The 19,889-nt window shown below is 41.2% G+C and overlaps 1 protein-coding gene across 1 annotated transcript in view; it reads left to right on the top strand.

Moving 5' to 3' along the window:
- The window catches only part of dachd (dachshund d), a gene marked incomplete at its 5' end in the record, with an annotated part of 55,752 nt that overhangs the window by 18,476 nt on the left and 17,387 nt on the right, over nucleotides 1–19,889 (top strand). The window contains 3 exon segments of the mRNA NM_001104874.1: nucleotides 7,626–7,798; nucleotides 7,907–8,051; nucleotides 8,146–8,277. Of these exon segments, the coding sequence (NP_001098344.1) occupies nucleotides 7,626–7,798; nucleotides 7,907–8,051; nucleotides 8,146–8,277 (450 nt within the window).

The following is a 19,889-nucleotide window of genomic DNA, read 5'->3' as shown; positions in this document are numbered from 1 at the left end:
AGGCTGGACCATGTGCTCCCAATTTGTCCAATAAGGACACTGCTGTATACTAGCCTTCACAATAAATCTCAAATTAACTGTTATCACAATATCAGCCAGTGGGATTTGTGTATCGCTAAAGACAGCGTAAGCAGCGATACATGGTTGCCTGAAATGTTTTAACACATGCTAAATAAATCTCACGGCAGCCTGAAGTATTTACGAATTGAACAGAGCCCTTTGTACATTCGACCAATCAGATGGAGCCCTTCAAGCCACTGACCAATCAAACAGACCCCTTTATGTCGTTGACCCATCGAGTAGAACCTTTTTATGTTAGATGCCCGCCCCTGATGATATACAAATGATATATTTGTTGTTTTTTGTTTTGCTGATTGTTCATGCATAGCTAGTCATATTGTCATCACAATATTGATCTCTAACATCACACATTGTAAGTTTTCCTCATATCGTGCAGCCCTACCGTGTGACAACCTTTCAGTGATTCAATGGCTGACTGGAAAACAGCACACCGTCTTACTGGTTGTCCCTCATGAGGTTGTTGTAAAAAAAGGAAGGAGGTATCAATGCTAATTTTTGTAATTAAAACAGATGATCCAACAACCAGGAGCAAGCTGAAACCCCGTCCCACCACCCCCACTGACGTGAAATGACGGCAGAGTGGATCATGATTGATAACGCTCGTCAATATATTTCATTTCGGAGCCTTAGTCAAATGACAACTGGTTGTCATTGACTGAAAGCAATCTTTTTAAAAGGGGGGCCTTTGCTAAGTATCAGATGAAAATGATTCCTCTGTCTGCTTGGGTGTCACTGTCTGCAGGAGCTTTATTGATTGGACTTGAATATATTGCAGCCGCAGTAGTAACAGCTGCTAGTAATATCTGCCTTCTCCTGCTGCTCTGCTCCTCTGCTCGCAGCACTTACCGCGCTGCGGCTCATCGTTGGAGTGCTCAGATGTCAGGGATTCATCGCACAGATTTTTGCGTGTTTATCCGGAGTGATGTGTAACAAATATAAAGTGAGTCCTGTTTGGATTCATATCATAAAAACAAGGTTTTTTCTTTTTTTTTCTTTTAGTAATGTGTTCTAAAGGGCTTTTCTCTCCACCCCATCATGATTGACTCAACCCAGCATTGTTTCTCCCGCTCCGTGTTATCTAGCACAAGGATGCTGGCACTGGCCGGTAAAGGTCATTTACCGTAATGAGATTTGCCACATGCAAGCATATGGCCTGATTATTGGCCCCGTTCGTTAACGCTTTTCCGCAAAGAGACAAATAGACGGCCAAAATGAGGCGCGGGTGGGGAAAGGGATGAAACGTGTTTAGCATTTTCACCTCAAAGAGCGGGAGAACTTCTTTCACAACAGATCTGTCGCGGGGATGATTGATCTTTCAATTTTCATAAGGAATGCATGCCATTAGAGCAGAAGATTCAAATTATGCCGCAAAAGTAGCCTGCCTTCGATTTTATACACTTAAAAGACAAACACCTCTGTCTGTCTCCTTGATAATTTCTACCACATGTTACGCTCCAGTGGTTAGACTTGGAAGGCAATTATGTTACCTCATCAAACCAAAAATGTTTTCTTTTCATGGTCTCTCTTACATTACAAGGCCTTTCCCAGCAACATTTGCCCACCTGAAGCCCTGAAAAAGTGCATGTTTTTGTGTTTATTGCTGTGAGGTATCCAAGCCTCGTGCATTTTGGAATGTAAAACACATTGTTTGCATGTGTGTTTTTCCTTCATGTCTGTGTAATTTTACCTGTACACAAACGTAAGCGGGGGCATCGTTGTCCGACTGTTTTCGTCCTTCCACATCCTGCAGGAAGTCTCTTTTTTTATGATGCTAGTTTCACATAGATCGCTGGCGGCCGTTTGTGTGCAAACGTGAGCGCAGAGCAGGTATTTAACAAAGACAAGATGTTTGCTTTATTATCAACATTAACTGCACAAACACAAAAAAAAGCTTCAAAGTTGCGTTCAATGACACTGAAGGGCTGTGGGTGGCTACATCAAAGCGCCGTACCTTCCTCACTCCCCCCATTTTAATGAGGAACAGGACTCAACAGCCTTGACTGAACCCGCCATCTGCGTGCGTCTGTTTTTTGTTGTTTGCATCGGGGTGTGCATGCTTGCATGAATGCAGGAGAAGTTTCTGTGCACGTGTAAGCATCCGCTCGTGTCGCCTTAAGTGGCAGACGGCATATTTAAGGAGGCTGGGTGTAAATATTAACGGTCTAGTTTGTTCAGCAGCATTATGGGCACTTTTTTTGTGCTTTTCCCCCTTTTGGGATCACACTTCCTTCAAGCAACCACAAGAAAGGTGCTCTGTGTTTGCGCGCCACACCCGTGTGGAGTGCACAACGCGGGGGGGCTTTTTACAAGCACAATTAGTGGGAAAACTGACTGCATACGCATTGTGCAGCAAGTCGGCCCATTTAGCTGCTTGACTGGAACAGTCCTGTTCGGTTTGACAGATCAGAAGAGGAAAAGCGTCTCGGTGCCACGGCAAAACGAAAGGCTTAGCGGTGGGCAAATCAGGCCTTTGTCTTGTTCAATTCCAATCAAAGGATAACTAGAAATGTTTGTTTGACAACAGCATTTACCATGCGTTGTTCAGAAGCCCAGAGCCTCCCAAACAAAGACAGATAGGCTTTAAACAAGTCATTTAATTAGCACCGGATCCCCAGCTTTGGCTGCGCCAACCAATTATACATTCCTGAGGCATGTGCAGGTCCTATTTCACAGGAGCGCCAGGCAGATCCTCTCCAGCCCTGTCTCTTACAGTACATCTCTCCCCTTCCATTTAAGAGAAGGTAAATAGCCCAGACAGACAGCTTCATTAGCCAGCGTCTGAAGAGCGCGGGGCCGATTGTCGCTTAAATAGTGCGCTTTTACTGCAGGCCCAGCCAGCGACCTCCGATCAATTACAGCTGACATTATTGTTTGTCAGGAGCTTTTTTTTTTTCTTGGACAGAGGGAGTAAAAAGAAAGAAAAAAAAAAATAGATCAAGCCTTAGCTTTGGCTGGAAATGTAATCTTCCCCCTCTCTTTTGTTCTTTTCCCTCCACAAACAATAAATCATTCAGTTGAAAAGATAATAAAGTGCCAAGTAGGAGCTAGTTTAATTTTTGTCAGGGGAAATGTGTCCACAACAGAGTTAAGGGCAAAGGGGTGGTTGCTTTTCGCACCATTTTCAATGACAAAAGCTTTGTTTCTTTTCTTCCCCCGTTTACTTGCCTTTCCACTAGCTTTAAACCTAAAGGCTTTAATGAAGATGAACCACACCGCGCATTACTGCAAAGCTCTCCTTTTTGTGCCATCAAATGAACACCTTTTTTCATCATATTAAAACGCTCAACCTTCACTTTTTTTGTCTGATTCTCATAAGCAACTGCCATCAGCCAATCGGTCCTGATGTAACAGCCTTTTAATCACGCCGTTACCGAGGGCTGTTTTAATCCATTCAGTTCATCCTGTGCGACTGGGATCTTTGCTTACCCATGCGTGATCTTACCAGCACTGTGAAACATATTAGCTGAGCTGTTTATATTAGTATTAAGCGATTTGTAGTTTTAATGATGGTAAATTGAAGCTCACCTTTTCAGCTCCCTCAGGCTTAATTCAGGTAAATTGCTTCAAATGTACTGCTTATACCCTTCACGAAAGTTGGGGGGGGAGGGGGGTGTTCTGCCTCCCCTAAGATTAGAAAACCAACCAACATGGATCAGGAAGTTTGAGTATCTGCACATATATGTCAACAACAACATCTAAATAACACACGATCTTTGGTATACCGTAACTCTTTGACCAGTGTTGTGTAATTGTGCAAAGCAGTTTTCTCCCTGACAGAGTTTGCTGATTTTTACGTCGATTGCATAAACACGTCAAAACTGTAAAGTGTTGCATTTCTCTGCTTCAGAATCCAGTGGAATTACGTTAATTGCTTTGCTTCAACGGTTGAAGAGTTACAGTAGTTGAAAGGATGTAAACCCTTGAGCTAAAGTTCTAGTGTTGAAGGGTTAAAGCCTCCGACACTAGTCCCAATTGCCCTTACCGGTGGATACGGCGACCTGCAGACAAAAAACAGGCAAACCTGTACAGGGCATCCAATATCAAGATCATAGACTGCTTGGTGAACCTGTAGAGTTCAATTTTTATCCACATTTTTCTACAGGCATGCTGTGGTCGACAGGTCGTAGTGAACACTTATACAACACGCAAGGGTAAGTAAGGGTGAAGAAGGCAAGACACGGACACATTATACAGATGTCTAATTTTTTTAACCCCCCCCAGATCCTGCACACTGCTCAAGTGCTATTCAAATGATAAATGTGTGCTCCTTGAATTGCCCTGCATGGAGCCTGACCGTTTGAAATTAGGCAATTTGTAGTTTTTGTGGGCGTCCTATGGGGCATCCAACGGGCACTGGCGTATCACCTGTACACCTGTGCAGCATTTGCACACGGTTAGAAAGGAGCCAGTATGTGCACTTTACTAATGTCTATAGTGTAGAGTGAGGGCACCGTAAGACAGCATTACGACAAAAGTGTGTAAGAATTTATATTGTTCTTACAAATACTTCACGATACACTTACCACAAGCACAACAATTGTACGCTCATGTTAAAGGTGGCAACACATACCTGCACTCCCTTTAAGATGCGCCTGCACCTGTCTACAATCCAAAAACTTGCTGCATCCCGCTGCACCCAGGTCAACCCCTGTATAGTGGGACTAAGGCTGCAGGTGTCTAATGTGCGTTATTTAATATTTGTTTACCTTTTGTATATCAAACTGTGTGACTTGAAGTTGAGTCTTTTGCTTTACAAGTCAAAAGAAAGGAGGAAGTGCACCCAAGCGATGTAAAACTAAACACTTTAGGGCTTTCAAACATGTAAATGCCATTCCCACCTGGCTCCTTTCAGTTTCAACTGGATTTGGGACGCTCCTTGTTGGAGTTGCACGTTCCCCCTGTAGTGTCCTGAAAGGGTCTTTATGGGAAAAGCAGTGCTCTGGGATGGGGCGACATGAAAGGGGCTGGACAGGCGCTAAAAGCGAGACTAATACCCTTCGGAGGGGAACAGAAGCCGAGTGTTCTTTGGCTTGGCTGTCAGTCAAGTGGAGATCCATCGTGAAATTCTCATGCCATCAAGAGCACGGAACAAGGAGATCTATAAAGGAATGTTGTTTCAGTTGACTTTTCATCGCGTTCCTTATTGATTTGATACACGTCTCCCTTTAACTGAAAAAAAAGGTGTTGTATTACCACCCTTAAATGTAGGATGTGGCCCTCAAGTGGCCTTGGCAGGCGGATAGGGAGCCTAGACCTCTCCATGTTGTCCTACAGTAAATACCCCTGCAATCAGGTCCTCTGCGGTGTTTTTTAAATGAGCTTAGCCTGCTGAGTGGTAATTGATTCAGTCTGAGCTCGAGCGGAGGCGCCGATACAAGGTGCTGCTTGGATTCCGCCTTTCTTTAATCTCCCTCGCTTTATTTAGTTTGGGAATACTCACCACGGAGAAATCTTTCTTATGGAAATCAATGCTTCTTTGGATGGAGGTGGCATGACAGGGAGGAGTACTCGTGTCCTTTCATTTCCAGCCAGTGTCCTTCTCTTTAGAGGCTTCACCAATGCAGATCTCCTTGCCCTTTGGCTACTGATGTTTTTTCAGAAAAGAAGAGTGCGGTTGTTTTGTGGATGGTGTTCTGTAGTGGGGTGGGTTTTTTTTTCTTTCACTCTCTTTCACGCAGCTCCTCTTTTCCTCTTTCTTCTTTTTCTCAATACCTTGAACCCAACTGCCAAGAAGGAGCGAAGAAAATAAAAAGAGGAGTGAAAAATCAACAGAGAGACTCAGTCAGATCTTCTAGTGTCTGTGAGGTTTTTTTTTTTTTGTGCTTTAAAGCATTTCAGGAAAAGCAAGTGGAACAAGACCAAACTGTTTCCAGTCACTTTTGATCCTGCCAGTTCAAAGTCCCCATGGAGCAGACTGAGAGAGAACCGGGGGGTTGCCAGTGATGGGGAGGGAGAACAGACACCTAGCTTTGACCTTCTGTCTGCGCTCACATACTTTCAAAACTGCCTTGTTTTCATTAAGCCGCTTACAAACCCAGTGCAGGGAGACAACCTGACTCCCTCCCAGCCCCTTGTTGTATCTTTATTAGACTTTCTGTACTCCTGAGACCCCTCAATTCATTTTGTTCCTCTACAATGGACACAAGTTTTTCACATAGGCTAAAAACTGACCTTTTTACTCCGCACAGTCTGGTTGAACCTTAGGAAAGGACATTTTAAAGCCTTGGCTTAAGACGATAACACATTTGTTTTATTTTCAGAAAATATTTTAAGTTATAAAGCACTTTTGTTTTAAACTTGTCCCAAATTAAAACAGTTTTAAATGTCACTTTGGTTGCTTTTCAAAGTTCCCGGGAGCATTTGATTTCCCGGCAACAGGTTTTCAAATGTACTTTACAACTGTACAAAGGTTTTTTTTTTTTTGTCTTTTGTACGGTGGCCCTGAAGTTCAAATCACGTCAACAAATCACTCAATGCAAAAACATATTAAAGATCACAATTAAAAAAGCAAAAACAAATAATAAAAACTCACTACGCTTTAGAAATCCCAACAAAATTCCTGAAACCAAAACACAATAAAAAAAAAGAAAGGAAATAAAAAAGAAATGTTTAGGAAAACAAAAGTCATTTTCACAAATCAAAATTAAATGTTAAAAATCAAAACACAATAATTGGAAAAAGTAGATATTAAGAATATTGCTGATTGGATGATGACGTTTGATTTTTGATGTTTCGGCTTCAACGTCCGCATACTTATAAAGGTTTTCTTATGAGTACGGAGCAGATCCTTTTGTTTCATTTTTTTAATGTATCTTTTTGATTTATGGAAATGACTTTTGTTTGAATTCTTAGGTTTTATATTTTTTTAATTGTGTTTTGGTTTCTGGAATTTAGCTTTGATTTCTAAAAAGTTATTTTGTTTTTTGTTATTTGTTTAGCTTTTTTAAATTGTCTTGATCTTTAAAATGTTTTTGCGTTGAGTGATTTTTTGTCGGTGCTTCCGTACACAACCACACTGCGGTCCTGCCGCACTTGTGTAACTCTTGCATTTAAATTCTCATTTGACTAATGATTTCTGTCGCTTGTTTTTCTGTGATGTTTAACCCATAATTTCCATATTGTTGGTTTTTGTAGTCATTTTGTTCCAGTGATGAATGTGTCTTTAGTAAATGTAGCTCTTTGAACATCTGTTTATATAGTCTTTAATTTTTTAGCAGTTGTTTATACTATTAGCATATTATTACTATTACTATTATCATATTATTATATTAAAGTAAAATAATTATGTGTATTATGTTAACTAGGGAAGATACCAAAGATACATTAACTTGAAATATTCCTTTTATTATTCCCTTTATAATTGGTAACAGAGTTTTATTGGTATTCAAGATTTTCAGAGAATCTTATTGGTTGGGAAAATTGACTGATGAATTGACCCACCACAGGTTTGTAGTCAGGAGGCGGAGCCTCACAAGTTTCCCCTGTGAATACTTCACTGATGTTATGCATCATTGAGTAACCAACAACCTCTTCATGTGTCCTAGGCCTGGAACTCCCCTTCATGATGATGCCACACCCCCTGATTCCAGTCAGCCTGCCCCCAGCCTCTGTCACCATGGCGATGAGCCAGATGAACCACCTCAGCACCATTGCCAACATGGCTGCTGCAGCACAGGGCCAAAGCCTCCCCTCCAGAATGGTCACCTCTGTTATAAAGGTAGATTTTAAAACAGGAAGTGATGTCACACAGTATCTACTCTATTGCCTAACTGCAACTTTTTGGACTGGATATTTATTTTGTGTTGGTGTGTATTTGTGGTTACTGGGTTTGCAGGAGCGTGTGCCGGACAGCCCCTCCCCTGCCCCCTCCCTAGAAGACAGCAGGAGGCCGGGCAGTCACCCATCGTCCCATCGCAGCAGCAGCGTGTCCAGCTCCCCGGCGCACACAGAAAGCTCCTCGGACAGGATACGTGAGTCTCTCTTCAACGGGACATCAAAACTAAGTCAGCTGTGCTGGAAAGTTGTGAAAAAAACTGTTTGGTTTCTTCAATCACATTTCTACAGCCATACATCACAATGGCCTGTCCATGAACCAAGCTCTGCTAGGCCTTTCCCCCAACATCGCTCCAGGGCCCAAAGAGGGGGACCTGGCCCACGACATGAGCCATGAAGTAAAGAGGATGCACGCCGACAAAGGTACGTTCCACTTCTCAACTGTTGTGAAAATGACTGGCAAACAGCAGGAACTCACAATTCCAACACAAACAGCATAACTTTAACTTACCACCTAACTGATTAAGGCTTTGTACTTACAGTGCTCCCTCGCTATAGTGCGGTTCAACTTTCGCAGTCTTACCGTGATTTTCTTCAGTGCAATTTTCCTTTCAGTTTTTTTACGGCACAGTGTTCTGCGTCCTGATTGACTTTAGGCCGCTTTAGTCAGTATCCTCTGGTTATAAAGTGTTCAGTTTACTGAATCAACATAAAGATCTTCTTCATTCTGTAAAACTGGACTTTTTATTCTGTGAAGGTTTGAACTTTGAGAGTTTATACAAGAGAGAAAAGTGTGAAAATAATAATGTCTGTCTGAGAAAAGTGTACAAAGTGTGGAGTGAGGAGTTTTACAGCTTTAAAACATCTGTAATCAGAGGGACCACTGTATTTTCTAGTGTTTTTCTAGCTTTAAAGCATAGAAAAAACAACAAGTACTTTTTTTTTAATTGTCAGGAGTGCATGGACTATTATTATGTACTAGAAGATTATTTAATATAACACAAATATTAGCTAATACAAATAAAAGATATGAGGCTTTTACTTTTTTTAACTCCCTTGCCGAATTTTCTTCAAATTTTTTTTAATCTTGTCCTGTCTTTCCAAAACAGAATATTATCATCATCATCATCATCAAAGAAGCATGGACATTTTATGAGTTTTTAGAGATCTATGTTCATTTTATTCATTTCTATGTTCAATTATTCAATACTTAGATCGATTCATTGGTAAGAATTACAGAAAACTAATGAAGCTTTTGGTCTGCAAAACCAACATTTACACAAAAACAATCTGAGATGTAAATATTTGAGAATTAAATTACAAGCCCAGTCTTTTTTTCTCCAACACGTGTGGGAGGGTGAGATCTCAGGTTACAGTATTCCCTTTTCACAGGGTAACAACACACTTTAAGGTTATTGAGGGGGGCTTTATACATCTGATTTTATGTCTGCACTGAGCTGGAGAACCGCTCTGAAATAACACACTCAGATCAGGGGGAGAGGAGGATGGGGACTTCACCTCACCTCCTAAAAATATTTGGAATGCAAAAAGAAATGCAAATGATGATGCTCTTTTTCTTAAAAAAGTCATCCAATTTGTTTCAATTTTTTTAAGTCAACTTCATAAACGGTGCATTTGGTGTAAAGGAGTAATGAAAACTTTGTTGGTTTAGTTTCAAAGCACATTAAATTCCTCTATTGCACAGGATATGATGACATATGGCGTCATAACTAATTGGGTTTTGAGAGAATTAAAAAAGAAATAATATAATATTCTCTCATGGTTGCATCACACACTTGAACTTTTTTCTTTCTTGCTAATTGACTTTTGCATAATTAAGCTTTGTCCTTCATCACATTAGATTTTTTAAATCTAAACTTAAAGGGAAAAAAATGATTTATGCATTCTTATTTTTGCTCTAAACAGTAGGGCTGTAATGAGCATCAGAATGTCGGAAATCCACGATCTGTTCCAGCAAAATCGGGTATATATTTGGGTCATTTGGATTTGTGATCTTTATAAATATAGTTAAGTAAGGTAAAATACACTAAAAGTAACGTCATTATTGATCTAAAATTATAGAATAAAGTTGTATTTTAACTATATCAACAAAAAGATGAAGCTGATTTAGTAAAATCAGTTTGGCAAAATCCATTTAGGTTTAAATATAGTCAATTATTTGAATAAAAAAATATACTAAGTATGAAAGTTTGACCATCTTGTGATGAATTATGTGATGTCATGACTGTCTGCTGGCGGAGAAGCCGTGTCGGAACATGTCTACAAAATGTTCCTCTTAAGTTTGAAAAAAGTCAGTTTATTAAACATGTTTTCTGTTAGAAACACTGTTGTCAGTTTAGATGAAAGGACTGGGAGGGTTTTCGAGTTGTTCAATTTTGATTTAGGGGTCGTCTTCATTTATGTCTTCTTGTTGGGTGTCTACTGGAACTGTAGTCTGCAAAACTTTGAGGAGGGAAAAATGCTGAGAACAATTTCAGAATTTGTCGTGAAATAACCCCACATGTTTTTTTTCCTGCTGAAGTCAACCAGGAAATTGACCGAAAAACCTTTGAGTTTGACATTGTTTGAAGGTTAAACAATCTCTTTATTTAAAAATCTTTGATTCTGATCTCATGTTCTAAATAAAGATATACATTTTAAATCATGATATTAATTTTCATACATCCAGTAAAGAAAAACACATAGCAACCATTCAAACATAATGTGTTATAGTAAAAATCATGATTCGATGTGTAGATTATTGATTGGTAAATCAAAGCTGATTACCATCTACAGTGCTATTGAACAACAGCAACAGTGTTGAGTTCAAAAACATCAAGGTGGCAGAGTGAGGCACAAATAAGGCAGATCGTCGTTTCTTGTGTTATCTGTGGGTTTTTGTTGGGTGTCACTGGGTGGGGTGGGGCCGATAATGACATTAAAGCCACTGTGGAAATCATGGTGCTTTATGTTCCCTGTTGGCTGCGCTAACATGAAGATCAGTGTTAGACCTTCACACGAAGGGTGTGAAGCAGAGAAGAGTAATAATTAGCAGGATCATGAGCTAAATTCATGGCTCCCAAACTGCCTCGCCGTGCATGCATGTGTGTGATTCTCCTGATTTCAATGGTTGCATGTTCATATGGAAAAGAAAAAGGCAAAGTGCAAAGGGTGATGTAAACAAAGATGGATGTTTTTTCGCCTTACAGAATAAATGAGCTGAAATGTCCTCAAATCTCAGCTGAAGTGTCTCCTCCTCACTGCTATAATCAACACAAATTACTCTTAATTTCTTTGCAACGCTGGAGTAGAACGCCAATGACCCGGCTGTCCGCGGCGGTTCCAACCAGTTGACCCGCGCACATCTTTTCGCAAACACAAGCTGTATTATCAGGCGAGATTGTCAATTCCTGATATGTCACCGGACTTGATTAGGATTCCAGCTCCTCCAATCTGTGCGCCAGAGGTCTTGGGCTGTGGAAAACATTTTTATAAAATAACCCATTAATGCAGAGGAGTGCAACTAAATTAGTTACCAATTTGCTGAGCATGAATTAATGAAGAGAGCTTCTCCCGGCTCCCACAGTTGTAATTTTCATAATAACCCCAGACCTTTATTTGGCAGGTTGTTTAGTTTTTTCGTTTGAAGGTTTTCATTAGTCTAATGAGGACTGTGCAAGGGCGAGCAGTCAGCACAATTTACATGAGGAAGCTATCATAATAAATGAGGCAATTTGAATAACATGCACAGGTTTATGCAGCGAGATAAGAGAGATTGTAGCAGCAAGATACAGAGGTAACCAATACATTAGAAGCAACTAATAACTAAAGTAATTCCAATAAAAGCTATGAGTGAAGGGAATAAAATTAATGATAGAAATATTGAACTGTAATGATATGATACACGATGCATTAGATTAATAAAACAAATGCACTCCATTGTTAAAGAGAGAAAGAGGCTCTCACCATCGGCGGCTTTGTTTATGGCGAGCTTTTTAATTATGCTTGTTCATCGCATCGGTTTGTTTAGATAAATGAGATAACATTCCAACGGTTTAATGATATCTCTCCACTTGTTTGATCTTTATGATCCTGGCCCAGCCTTAAATTAATCTTTTGCAATGGAGTGGTAGAGGAGAGCTCAGCGGGTGCAGGGGGAAAGGATGCAGTGCCCCGGCTCATATGGAGACTATTTAAATAGCCAGACACCTTAGAGACAGCCGCTATAATGTCTCATCACTCATATCCTATGAAAGCGTCTCCTTCTTTTCTTTTTTTTTTTTTTAATATCGTCTCTGGTGATGAAGGACAAAGACTGTTTGTTGTTGTATGAAAAAAGACCGTTTCCAAACTTGTGTCATTGTGTGCAGACTAACCAGATGGTCGTTTTTTTTGTTGTTGGGTTTTTTGTTTTTTTATTTGGATGGGATTTGCTGTTTGAACCCTTTTTCTCCCCACTTTTCTCGAGGAAAAAAAAAAGATTAGATGATGTGGGAGGGGGGAAAAGAGGCAAGAAGAAAGGGAAATGTCATCTCATATGTGACTAATTGAATTGCTTCAAACCCGAAGTCTGCGGCGATTGCTTCCGACAAGCCTCTGTCTCATGAAACAGCAGGTAGCTGACAAACAAGGGGAAATTTGAAAGGTACAGAAGCCTTTGGCTGTAAACTCACGTTGGACATCAAACACTGGATATCATTTTATTTCCTCAGGGAAAAGGTGTTTGAAACACAAACCATATGCACGCTACGTATGTTGAAGTGCAAGAGGATGCTATAAAATTTAAAAAAAAGGGAAAAAAACTTGTGGAACTCAAAGCTTTGGGCCAAAGGGAGGTTTCACCACCATCCACACACCTTTTGAAAGCAGCTTTCCTGTGCACCACAGCTCTAAAAGGCCGGACAGGACAGAAAAGGTTATGTAAAGCCCATTTTAAAAGTGGATAACTCACTGGTAACATGATATTTGCATCTTCTTGGAAAACGTTATATATACTTATTGACACAACAGGAGATGCACTCATAATGTTCTTCCAAGCACAAATGGTAGCCTGTGGTGTTATGTCACGCAGAAGTGCATCTTTTCATACTGAGTTGCTGCATTCTCCAACAAAGTACGGAACACATTTGCTGCAACTTTGCTCGTGAAACACTCCCATCAGGAAGGGTTTCTTTGAACTATGCATTGGCGTAATTGTTCCTCCCAAATCCCCACTAGCCTCCACCCACCAATGAGCATACACTAGATGGGTCAGGGTTGCAACAACATCACATGTTGGTTTGGGTTCACCAATTTTCAACCAGTTTTTCAGTTTCAAAATAGACCAACAGGTGGGAGAAGCAAGTTTTGGATTTATTATAAAGTTAAGGCATCGAATCCGGACTTAAAATCTTACTTTAGTCAGACTGAATGAGTGGATGAGTAGTGAAACTTTTTTTTAAAGAAAATAAGATTTTAGTTCCAGATACCAGGCTTCAACATTAAGACAACATCACCTGGATAAATAAAATCCTTCACCAGTAAGTTTAGGATTTGTTGACCCAGGCTATCTTAGAGATGAGGATGTTATGTTCACATGTCAGTCCAGAGACCAATCCGCATTGAACTCCTCTTTTCTAATCTCTTTAGATATGATGTAAAGGAAAATGAATGTAAATAACTCACAGAATAGTGGTATAGTATGCTACATTTTCCAAAAGGCAACTGTGGGGAGAAGGTAGAGTAGTTGACCTCTGATCAGAAAGTTGCATGGGCCTTGGCCAAATGCCCTTAGGCAAGACACTGACGCGGTTGAAGGGTGGTACCTCGTTTTGTCTGAAGGAAGAAGGAGTTGACAAAGAAGGAGTTGACATGTCCCCTTAAACTCATTTTGTGCCCAATGTTAAATGCCAGACTAGGGAGGATTTTCTATTAGACACAGCATTATAGTACGCACCCTTCTTGTTGGTTTATTATTATTTAATAAATGTAACTAGGAGACATGTATATACATTTGTTATTAGACATTAAATGGCATGCGACTTTGGGACAGGCACATTTAGTGATTGCACCGAGCATTTCCACTGTACTGCACTCTGGTCCACCTTTTCAAGGAGATGCACCGAACTGTACTCAACCTTAATCAATAAGGAGCTATGGCAGGGGTCGGGAACCCATGGCTCGCGAGCCATATATGGCTCTTTTGATGGTCACATGTGGCTCGCAGACAAATCTTTAATAATTATAGTAATTTTTTTTTCATTAGTCCAGTCCTTCTCGGGCGCAATGCGATGCCAGAAGCGCGCAGTAGTAGCAGTGCTTAGAGAGAGAAATCTGCGCCAGCGCTATCAGTTACTATTATCTATTATTTCACAGAGTTTGTACCAGCTGGAAACCTGTGAATTGCCGTGCCCAAAACTACGCGCTCCCGTCTCTGAGAAAGAGCGCGCAGATGCGGAGACGGGATGTGTGAGGGAGAAAGCAGAGGGTGGGGCTGAGGTGTTGTGGGGACAGGCAGCAGGTGAATCGCGCAGGGATTGTAAAAACGTAAAACCCGCTTCCCGTCACTCACTGCAGCGTGTGAGTGTGTGTTTGGTTCCATGTCTGCATGTGATCAGTCTGTCTCACATCTACAGAACATTCAGACCTAAGATCACGTTTAAAGTCTCAACGCCTGCATGAAGCAGAAACTCACCACGGATCAACTGGACTAAACCATCAGCAAAACTACCACGAGAAATACTCATCATTTATTAGCAACAGAATAACAATGTTATTAAAAAGAATCCACAGACTTATTGTACTTTAAAAATGTTGAAATTAAATCAAATGCACACATTCATTTGTATATTTAGTTTTAAACAAATTGTCGCGGACTGAGTTGGGTGGCTGTTGGGCCGCGTTAAAAGTTCTGGAGTTCATTGAACGCGTCAAGCAGAGATCTGATTGGCTCTCAGTTCTGTCGCTCAGCCTGTTGTTAGGTAGTTTGGACCAATGGGGTTCAGCTATGGGCCGAATAAGGGAAATGGGAGGGGCTGGAGCGGGAGCAGGGGAATATAAAGTTGGGAGAAGCGCTCTCGTCTCGGCGGGAGAGATCCAGGAGTTGCTGAAGTATTTGTACGGCGTTTGTTGCGGTCTACAGTAATCGGAATAAAGAACTTTAAAAGAGGTTAAGTCTCCGTGCCTCAGTGTGGGAAAAGGACACTACATTATTGTATGGCTCTTTCGAAATTACATTTCAAAATATGTGGGGTTTATGGCTCTCTTGGCCAAAAAGGTTCCCGACCCCTGAGCTATGGCATTGTTCAAAGCTTTGGACTTTGGGGGTCATACATGTGGTCCACTTTGTGCTGCACATCATCAGCACTGTTGCACTCCCTGCAGTGTGAGTGATAAAACAGAGCAGGTACCAGCATCGTGCTCTATTAGCATTCTGCTTTTAGTGTGGAACCTGATGGGCTCATAGGAAAATGGTGCATGCGGTTTTGAAGAAAAAAAAGATGAAAAAGACCCAAAAAAAGTGATTTTGAGCCTTTGTAGTCTTTGTTCTGCTCCTTCTTTGCATATGCATCTGCAAGGATAAAAAAGCAGGTGAGGCACTTTGGGTCAGGTGAAACTTTCAGCATCAGTTTTGTGCGATGTAAATATTTCACTGACATTGATGGTATCTCTGTGTAGTATCATTAAAAGTTGGGTATGTTCGGTGGGAGCTCCTTCTCTTCATCTTCCTGACTTTAATGCGTGGAGTTTTGCTCAGCCCCGCCGATGTCCTTGGCATTGCGAGCTTCAAACACATGCTGACTACCTTACTTTCCCTAAGTCAGGAGGCAAGATTATTAGCCATCACAACCCTGAAATGTGACTTGGCAGACAATAATGCTTTATGATCAAACAACTTGTCAGTGCATCCTGTTGAAATGAAAGAGTGCAAAAAAATAATTCAATAGAGGATCAATCAAATTTCCCCCAGCCCATGTGAGAGAGATTGCTGATGGTGCAGAGAGGGGGCTATTCCTCGAGGACATGGGAGTTCATTTGGATATTTGTTCTCCTCCTCATGAATGTTCCATTGCGTGACACCATCTCCTGCTAATCACATTTCACTGAAGAGAGGAGGATGCTTTTAGGGACGTTGAAAAGAGAGAGGTTCTTTTTAATCTTTGAAATGCCTCAAAAGTGACAGAATGCTTTCTCCTGCCAAGACGAGAGGCTCGGATGGGGAGATAAATATGCTGTGGTCAGCTAAGTGTATCTAGTGAGCAGAGAGGCAAATTTAATAATGCATTATCATTCACTGGCGAAGGTGAAATCTCCCTGTCCATCAAAGGGCTGAGGCCTGTTTCATGTTACCCTTCACTGCAAATGAACAAGTGCTTTACTCAGCCATACCAGAGATGCACAGTAGGCACCGGTGCCTTCCTATATGCGCTCCTCTGAACTGTCAGGGAAAACCTTCATAATCAAAGCAATCATCTATCCATCTTGACTGGAGACGTTAATGATCACAACCCTTTATTCCTTCCAAACAGTTCGGAACAATAACCTTCTCCTTTTTAGTTCTTGCTCCCAGAGAACACAAGATGCATTTTACATATCCGAGCATCTGTTGTTATGCAGATTATGGGAACATATTTAGTTGAATGCCCTTGGACAACGCCATTAAACAATTAGGAAGAGGATGTTGCGAATTTGCGATTCAAAACCATTCGTTTCCTCGCAGCAGCAGCAACTGTTGCGGACAGATAAGGTTGACCCTGGATATGTACTTCTGTATTTTTTTTTGGAGACATTCGGCAGGATTGTTTGTATAATTTCATATTTACATGTAAACAGTAATTAAGTGATGCTGCCGACATGCCAGGAGCCAGGCTCTGCCAAGGTAAACACCGGCCCCGTTAGTTTGCCACAGTCCATCATGTTTACAGACTTGCAGAGCCGAGTGCTGTTTGTGTGCTTTTGCTTGGCAAAGCCCATAAAACACCAGCAATTGGATGCCGAGTGTTGAACACAGCCGCTCTTATCGTCTGGCAGTCTGCTGGCTGACTTGAGGACATTGTGAGTCAAACCTTTAAATTTTCACTCTGCGATAATTACGCTCCTATACTTGAGCTTTTATATCCTTTCACTGAGAAAGTAAATCATTCCTAATAAAGAGAGGAAGAATAGGGGGCGAAGGGAAAAGTGCTTGAGGACTAATTCTCTGCACTCCCTCCCTCTCTGGTCTCTGTTCTGGTTTCTTTTTTTTTTTGAAAGGCTTTCTCCAAGTATTGCAGTCACCTTGACTTTGCAGCTGCAGCCTTCTAGTCTGTTGCTTATCCTGCCTAACCCCAGTCTGTCAATTAGGCCTTAAAAAATTAATCTCTTTAACTGGAAATACCATGCCAGCTTTTCTTCCGTCTGTAAATGAAGTGTTATTAATTCACACAGCGCAAAGCTACTGTTGTGAATAATGTTATCAAAACAGATTTCCACACGTTTAACACGTCTCTCCCATTTAAGCCTCTTAAGTATTTTTATGACTGTGAAAGCAGGACTACTAATGGATTTGCATCCGTTTTGCGAGCGACGATGCCACGCAGCTACAGAGCAAGGGCGCCTAAGCTGGGCCCTTTTAAAGTTTACATTTCCCGTTTCCTCCTTTGTTCTTTCATGTTCTTTCAAAAGCAGCTCGGTGTATCCAGTCTGGATTAGTGCCGGCTTTCACAGACACTCGTTCGGCAGGAGCAGGAACTCCTTCTTTCCTGTAGGACTGCAACGGCAGGCAATGATACCCAATACCTCCTCCAAGCAAAGATCTGATCCCGAGTGGACTATGTGGCATCCCACACCAAGCTCATACTTGTCCTATTAAAAGCTGGTGATTATGAGCGATTTCCTCCCTTGTTTGTCTGTCCCAAAGCTTAATTGTGGATGTGTAAGTGGCTTGTGGATTGTGATGCTAAGCGCATATTTCATGTCTTGCCATCAGGCAGGAACGGGACTTTCCAGTCTTGAGTTGAGAAGTCACTCAAACTAATGAAAAACGACTAAGCGAAGAGAACTAAGCAAAAAGAGAGGCCTGCTGGTTTGATGATTAGCGTGTCAGACAAATTAGTGGGGTGTACAGTACAAATGATCCTCTTCTGAAATTGGGAATGATTCCTGGACAAATAGCCAATCAATATCTCAGACCAATTTAATCTGCAAGATTCTCCTGTCAATAAATGGACCTGTACAATGGAGGTCAGTGTGCAAAGGCAATCTGAACTCTTTCAAAGTGTCTCCCAATAATGTCCTTCTCCAAGCATTATCTTTCTGACAGTGTGGGCTCATTGTCGATAGGTGAATTACGGAAATCTATTTAAGTCTGCCTTCCCATTTTTTCTTTTTTCTTTCAGTCTATAGTTCAGAGTCTGTCTCCCATTCTCCGGTAAAACTAAGGTCAGGGATTCAGGCCTCCGGGATCCCCCTACCCCACCTGGTTTCCTCCTCCACCTCGTCTGATCTAACTGGGTTCGTCACTCAGCAAAATGCCATTTGGTCTCTGGGCTGCTGCTCCCTTTAAGGGCTCATTTGAAAGGTGTGCAGTGGCAGAAACAAAAGTCCTGTATGCTTTTATGCAGTCATCACAGTCAGCCAAGCCTGTAATCCTCGGAGGTCCGATAATGACACAGCCCCTGCATTTATTACATGGAGGAGACGAGCAAGGGAAAACGCTGACTTTGAACAAATGAACACTCTGACCTTTATGCAATAAATATGACACGGGCTGCATAAAAAGACAAGATATCTTCCTCTTGAATGGAAGTCAACACGGACTCTGCTCCCTTGTCTCGTTCTTTCCGGATACCTCCTTCTCTTGTATGCATTTTTGCATCCATCTTTTCCTGATTTAGAGTGAAACTACCAAATTTTCTGCTCTATAGGGCGAACTGATTTAAAAGTCCAACTGTCAATGAATGGTCTATTTTCAAATTTATGCCATATATAAGGAGCACCAAACTCGCATTATCTGAGACAAAAGAGTCAGAGATAAGTCTAGCAGTCAGTCAGACTTTAACGGCATTCACAGTAACTCTAGAACGTGTTTGTGACACGCTACACATTAGAGTATTCTCAATACCTGAACTTCCCAACCTTGTTGGCAACACGTGAAAAAACAGACTGATATGCTAAAACAAATACTACTGTGAATACGCTAACTCCTACAACGCTACACACTGAGCGAATTCACAATAACAGCCAACGAAACATTTTGACAGAGCGCTGTGTACCTCTCAACATCAGTAAACACAATAGGAATTAATCTATATATAAAACACTCCAGATTATAAAGTGCACTGTTGTTGTTTTTTTCTTTTAATTAAAGCTTTTAAATGCGTTTTGTAATTTTTACTCCATGATTAACTTTCTGGTGGCATTTACGCAAATTAAACGGGACGCCATCCATACGTCACTACCAAATCCAAGTCTTTAGTTGGTCAAAGTCCAACTGGATTCAACTTTGACTACGCCTTTGGTGGCAGACGTTTAGTGCGTAGAGCCCAAAAATGGTTTTAAAAATGTTAGTAGCTATGCGTGAAAGCGAGAGTTTTGAGCATGGAAGCCCGAAAACATCCAATGACGTGCATTTATATAGACCTTTCATTGAAATTGGGGGACTTGAGCGCGTATTGCTGAGGGCAGTGTGAACGGAGCTTGATGTGAACACTCCTGGTATGGTATCATTTGTCGATCCGCTGTCAGCTAACTTCCATGAATTAATCTCATACAAAATAATTATCAGCTGAAGCAGCAGCATTCATTTGTAGTCGTCAAAGTCGCAGCAGAAGGTGCGATTCTCTTGAACTGTCAGCATGATCTCTGTCTAGGTGTTTTTTTATTTCCTCACCTCGGACCGCCTTCCTGACAGTAAAGGATTTATGGTTATTTCCTCCATGCAGCCTGTCCATCTGTGGCTCTATCTTCATATGGCCTTGAGAATACGATTCAATTTATTAAGGCAAAGCAATGGACTCATTACTTTAAGAAAGGTGGCGAGCCAGGCAGAGTGAGAGAAAAAGGGAAAAGTGACACAC

This window comes from Oryzias latipes, chromosome 21, assembly GCF_053564925.1.
Source record: "Oryzias latipes strain Hd-rR chromosome 21, Olatipes_Hd-rR_3.1".
Taxonomy (NCBI): Eukaryota; Metazoa; Chordata; class Actinopteri; order Beloniformes; family Adrianichthyidae; genus Oryzias; species Oryzias latipes.
The sequence above is the reverse complement of the archived record's forward strand: the minus strand, read 5'-3'. Positions and strand labels throughout refer to the sequence as shown.